At 35.8% G+C, this 6,000-nt stretch overlaps 1 protein-coding gene across 1 annotated transcript; it reads left to right on the top strand.

Annotated features, from left to right (window-relative positions):
* Nucleotides 1-2,259: 2,259 nt before the first annotated feature.
* Nucleotides 2,260-4,565, top strand: LOC102661639 (uncharacterized). The gene is made up of 3 exons (XM_014768860.3): nucleotides 2,260-3,124; nucleotides 3,640-3,824; nucleotides 4,320-4,565. The coding sequence occupies exons 1-3, from the start codon at nucleotides 2,932-2,934 to the stop codon at nucleotides 4,563-4,565; spliced, it is 624 nt and encodes a 207-aa protein (XP_014624346.1). The 5' UTR covers nucleotides 2,260-2,931.
* The last annotated feature ends 1,435 nt before the right edge of the window (nucleotides 4,566-6,000 follow it).

Below are 6,000 nucleotides of genomic sequence, written 5' to 3'. Positions count from 1 at the left end.
TTTGTAAAAGAAATCCAGTTTGATTAATTTGCCGAGTTATGTTATTATGGAGAGAGAATGGAATATAGTTCTAATTACACGCTATCAATATAAGTAGAAGTTCCAATCAATATTAAAAAAAGTATACTTTATGACGTGCATTTAAAGTTGGTTATCACAAAATCGTTATTAGTTGAAAGATGATATAATTTTATAAATATTATGAACATTTCAAAAAGAATGTTTAAAAAATAGTCCTTAAATAATATAAAATGAAGATAATTTTGGTGAAATTGTTTTTGTTTTACCCTATTTAAAAGACGGTTGCGCGAACCATCTTTGAATTTGAATAATTTTAAAGGTCGATCCTCTCCTTTCACTCGCATCACGCTGTCCTCTTCCCGATGTCGCGTGTCTCTCCTCTTCCCAATGCCTTCTCTCCACTTCCCAAGGCTCTGGAGATGGACGAGGAAAGTGTACCTCCCACCGCCCTACACGAGGTGTCTCTCCCAATCCATCTATGAAACACACCGTTTAAATAAAGGAAAGAGAAAGAAAATAATAATATAATAAAACCCATTTCTGAAAAACTTCTTTTCTTTTTCTTCTTGCAGCAACCACACCTCTCTAACCCTATCCCTTCTACCCCAAAAATTTAATCTTTTGATTTTTCACTCATCTCCTCCCATGGTTCCGAAATTTGCAAGCTTTTTACATCTTTGGGTGTTTCCAAGCACGAGAAGGTGACGGGAAAAAGGGGAAAATACTATGCGTTTTCTAGGTTTTTTTGTTTGATCTCTTTAAGGTTTTGTGGAAAATATAGCGGTTGACCCTCCTAACATCGGTAGAAGTCAGTGATTGCGTTATTTAGGTGAGTAGCTAATATACTTAGCGAGTTTCTTAAAGTTCATTTATGGAGAAGCAGGTATACTTTCGAACATATATGTTTTTGGTAAGCTTTGAAATTTATTTTGAGATCTTGATAATGTATAAGGATGAATGTTGAACTGTTTGTTTAACTTTATTTATGTTGAGTTCATGAATGATATATGTCGTTTGCTACAACGAAGAGATAATGTAGCCTATGAGTTGATCCCTCATAGTATAATGATAGATGTCGTTTGCTACAACGAAGAGATAATGTAGCCTATGGGATAATTTCTCATAGTATAATGATAAATGTCGTTTGCTACAACGAAGAGATAATGTAGCCTATGGGATAATTTCTCATAGTATAATGATAAATGTAGTTTGCTACAACGAAGAGATAATGTAGCCTATGGGATCATTTCTCATAGTATAATGATAAATGTCATTTGCTACAACAAAGAGATAATGTAGCCTATGGGATAATTTCTCATAGTATAATGATAAATGTCGTTTGCTACAACGAAGAGATAATGTAGCCTATGGGATAATTTCTCAGAGTATAATGATATTTCTGTTTGCTACAACGAAGAGATAATATAGTCTATGAGTTAAATTCTCATAGTATATTTATATGTTCTGTTCGCTGCAACGAAGAGATAATGCAGCCTACGAGCTAAATGCTGTAGTTATATAATTACCGTTCACCACAACGAAGAGATAATGTGGTCTATGTGCACATAGTAGAATAAATGCTTGATTATTTAAAGTAATTATGTTGAATACTAGATTATGAGAAGTTCTGAAATGTATATTCTTTGCGTACAGTGATTTCTAAAAGCAAGCCTATTTTCGTTCATTGCTTTCAAGAATGTTATTTTTATATCTTTTGGGAAATGGAAAGATTCATGTTAAATGGTGTTCTCTTTCATGTCTGCTTAGTATATTATGCTCTCACTAAGTCCTTGTGACTTACCCCTTATTTTACTTCTTTTCTCAGATACCCAGTAGTGGAGTAACCGATTTCCTGAGATTCGTTGACACACCCAGGAACTTGATCATCTTTTTGGTAGGTCCCAATTGTGTCGGATGGATATTTTGGTTGTAACTCCAATATAATACAGCTATAGGGACCAGGGTAGTACTAGATTTAGAGGGGACTCCTTTATTTTGGAAATGTAAATGACTCTCCTTTATAGATATGAGGATGATGCACTTGAGATGTTTTGAGACACTTGATGATTAGTGGTTATAATCCACTTTGTTATTAAATGGATGAGATGAGATACCAGTACATGAAATTGTCTAGATATATATATATATATATATATATATATATATATATACATATTGTGTTTTTTTTATAGGTTATGTTCTATAGGATAGGCTGGCCAGACTAAGGAAGACATAGTCTGTGCGCCGGTCATGGCCAAGAGTGGGTCGTGACAATCTATATCGTCCACCTCCTCTCCGTCGAACACCCTGTAATGGTCGTCGTGGGAAGCCAGGCCTTCATCAAGCACCATGCCCACATTCATCCGCCGGAAGATCTCGGACTCAGCGAGCTTCTCGGCATCGTCATGGCCGCCGATCTCCTCGTCTGGGGCAAAGGCCAGGTTGAGCGAGCGGCAGGGGCAGAAGTTTCGGGCCTTGAGGCAGCGGAGGGCCCACTTGGAGTGCTCTGATGGGACCACGTTGGTGTGGGAGTAGAGGAAGATGGAGGCGAGGTTCCCATTTCAAAAGGACAAGAATAGTGGGCGCAGAGGTGTTCATTGTTGGGTCTATTATGGAAGGGCAAGAAGGTGAGACTTCTCCATCTCATCATCTGGATAAGAATATGGTGAACGAAGATGAAATACTAGAGAATGCCGACAGCAATGTGCCTCCGCTGCAAATTCACTCAAGTTTGAGCTCGTTACGGCTGTTTCGAAGCACTGATAGAAGAGAACTAGTAGAATCAATATAGGAGGATAATTGGGAAGAAACCAAAACAGAATTTGAGGATGAAGAAGCAAAAGCAGAAGTTGCTGCAATTGCTGGGGAAAACAAAAGTTGATAGAACCAGTTGACGAAAATTCCTCTGCTATGAGTTTGTACAGAAAAGAAAATACAGCTATGCCTGTGGCGGTTGGTAGAAGTGGGAAAACATTGGAGGGTATAGGTAAAGAGCTGGATGATCATTTCCTGAAAGCATCTGGATGTATAAAGGAAATTGTTGTTCTTATAGATATCAGTGGAGGAGATACACTTCTACGGCAGAATTCTGGGCATCTTGATAGTAAGGCTTCATACTGTGTACACTTGATTATGTGTTGTTATTGCCTTATTGGTTGGCCCTTACCTTTTGGCTCCTGTCTTTTCGTTTTGGTACTTTGTGGTTTGATTTGATATTCATATTTTTAATAATGCATCTTATAATACTTTGGAAGTTCTTAGATTACTAGAACAATTGATAAGGGTGCAGTTTTTATAAATAGTAACTTAGAAGGTTATCACATTTTAAGTGATTGCAGAATATGTGGGTCAACTTGTGTGTCAGTTGACTTAACATGTCCCATAACCACTGTTGCCTGTGAATAATTGATTGACTAACATGGAAACTATGCTTACTTTTTTTCTTGATTTTTCTGAATTACATCCATCAAATAACTATCAAACTTCCACATTTTGATTTTCATGATATACCATGTTTTGTGGCTGGTTTATTGTACTTAACATTTGTTTTAGACATCATTCATTCCCTATGTGGTGTCGGTGGTGACATATTTTTTACTGTGGCTATGTTATTTGTAGAGAAGAGAGGCGATTCTGCAAAGGTCTTCAGTGTACTATCATGGAGTAGGTATTCAAAATCACCCCCATCCACCAAAGATGGTGCTGAATTTTCTGGTCGTAGGGAACCATGCAAGCCTAGAGCTCATTGTGCCACACTTAAAAAATTATATGCGGCAGAGAAGAAACTTTTCAAGGCATTAAAGGTAAGCTAATAAATCTAGCTATCTGACTTTATAGACATGAAATTAGAATTTTAGTGTGGCCCATGTATTATGAGTCTGTATAAGGGACAGACAGCCAATTAATGCAAAAGTATATATACTGAAAGAAAGATCAGGAATAGAACTAAAAGGTATATACAGGGGAAGGTATTAATGGAAGGTATTGAGTATTGCTAGTTAGGATGAGGGAATTAATTAGAGTCAGTCTTTAGTTAGAATTAGTCATACTGACATCCATGGATTCTTTTGTGGCTTAGTAATCAAGAGGAAGGATATAAATGCAGAAAATGAAACTATAGTCTTTGCCTATAGTTAAACTGCCATATATTGCACCAAATTATAAAATTTATTTCAAATTTATCTTGATCATTATATTTTTTTTTTCTTTTATCTGAAAGGAAATCTTTGATTTTGGATTTCAAATCTTTTTGCCTGAATGTCCTTCATTTCTCATTGTTCAAATGTCATATAATGTAGGAGGAGGAGGGAGTTGTTGCATTGGAGTTCGACAGGAAGTCCATGTTATTGCGTAAACAAGAGGATGAGAATCTTTACATGGCCAAGATTGACAAAATGCGATCAAGTGTTGATAAGTTGGAGTCCGATTTAATAAGCCTAAGGCAATGCATCAGTGACACAACTTCATCAATTTTGGAAATGATACATGAGGAGCTTTTACCCCAGCTGGTTGCATTAACTGTAGGGTATATTTCTCAGAATTGAATGAAATAGACATTTTCCAACTTAATGATTGTGCTAATATCAATCTAAGTTTCACAATAATGTTTTCTCTTATCTTAGTAAGATGTTTGAAGAAATATATTCCCTCTGTCTCATTTATTTTGTCACTTTTTGAATATTTTTGTCTCAAATTATTTGTCACTTTAGAATACCAAACACTTAAGTGATGCATTGCATGCATAATACCACCAACTTTGATTTTGTGTCTGATAGGGTTATATTCTGTTTTTGTTATATTTTTTTGGAGTGAATTGGTTTTAATGTGTGTTGTATGCCTTTTCGTTCCTAATTTTTTCAAATGGGGCCTCTATTATATCAAAAACAATGGTGGAGGAGGAAGAGAATTTAATTGAAGCTAGGATGAAGGAAGAGGAGGTGCAGTGTGAGGAGGCACCTGACCTTAATGGCACACAGTTTAACAAATTGGATGAGCTTTTGACTCAAACCAAACTGTACTGAGTTTCTGCTGGAGAAAATGGACGACATCACACTTGTAATTTATAACCCTCTTTTGCTTCTTTTTTTTCTGTGATAACTTTTTATGCGTGTTGATTTGTTGTTCTAGGATAGCTGTGGGGTTAACTTGAGCATGCATAGATGAATGAGAGTGGTGAGTGAGTCCCTTTATTATAAAGTATTTAGTTTCTAAGTTTGGTTAACTCTAACATGAAAGGTCTAATTTGTCAGACATATGATAAAGTGGGGATTAAATTATAAACATGTACAGTTTTAGATACTAAAGCAAGTTGCCACTATGGAAACGAAATTACATGTTTACTCTTTTTTGTATGACCAAAAGCTATGTCTTAACTCATAATTAAGAGATTAATAGTTTTATCTTTTCTGATAAAGATCTTTTCATATAATGACAAAGAATCGAGCTTTTAACAAATTCAATCATCTACTAATTATATCAAATTTTGTTAATAAATTTGTAATTAGCATGACAATCAATTATTAGTATATATATTTAATATTTTCTTTGGCAAAATAGTACTAACAGCGAGGTTTGTACTTATCTAAAGTCTAACTCTTCCCCACTAGACCACTAGTAGAATTCTAATTAAAGTTATTCTCCTACCATTGTGATTTATAAGTCAAGCTGATCATAAATTGAATTAAAGCCCGGAAAACATGGAAGCGCAAAACCACAGGAATTTGAATCTAAGACAAGGGAGTAGATTACAGATCATACTTAATTGGCCTAAACATTTATTTATGGTCGAACAGTAACATATTAATGAGTGAAATGAAAAGTGAAAATTCATATCCTCCTCCCCCATTTGTCACTTTCCTGGTTTCACTTACTCTGTCTCAGTCACTCACTCACTCACTCTGTCATGCCGCCGTCGCGGCCAGGCCTCCGTCACGGCCATATTTTAGCATCCTCTGTCGAGCCACATACAGTTATCCATTG

The sequence above is a fragment of the Glycine max genome, chromosome 2, assembly GCF_000004515.6.
Source record: "Glycine max cultivar Williams 82 chromosome 2, Glycine_max_v4.0, whole genome shotgun sequence".
Classification (NCBI taxonomy): Eukaryota; Viridiplantae; Streptophyta; class Magnoliopsida; order Fabales; family Fabaceae; genus Glycine; species Glycine max.
This window is presented reverse-complemented; position numbering and strand designations above follow the sequence as displayed.

Coding starts and splice junctions, on each gene's coding strand:
- LOC102661639 (XM_014768860.3), top strand. CDS start 2,932: ATGAGTTTGTACAGAAAAGAAAATACAGCTATGCCTGTGGCGGTTGGT. Junction 3,125..3,639: donor GAATTCTGGGCATCTTGATA/GTAAGGCTTCAT, acceptor TGTTATTTGTAG/AGAAGAGAGGCGATTCTGCA. Junction 3,825..4,319: donor AACTTTTCAAGGCATTAAAG/GTAAGCTAATAA, acceptor CATATAATGTAG/GAGGAGGAGGGAGTTGTTGC.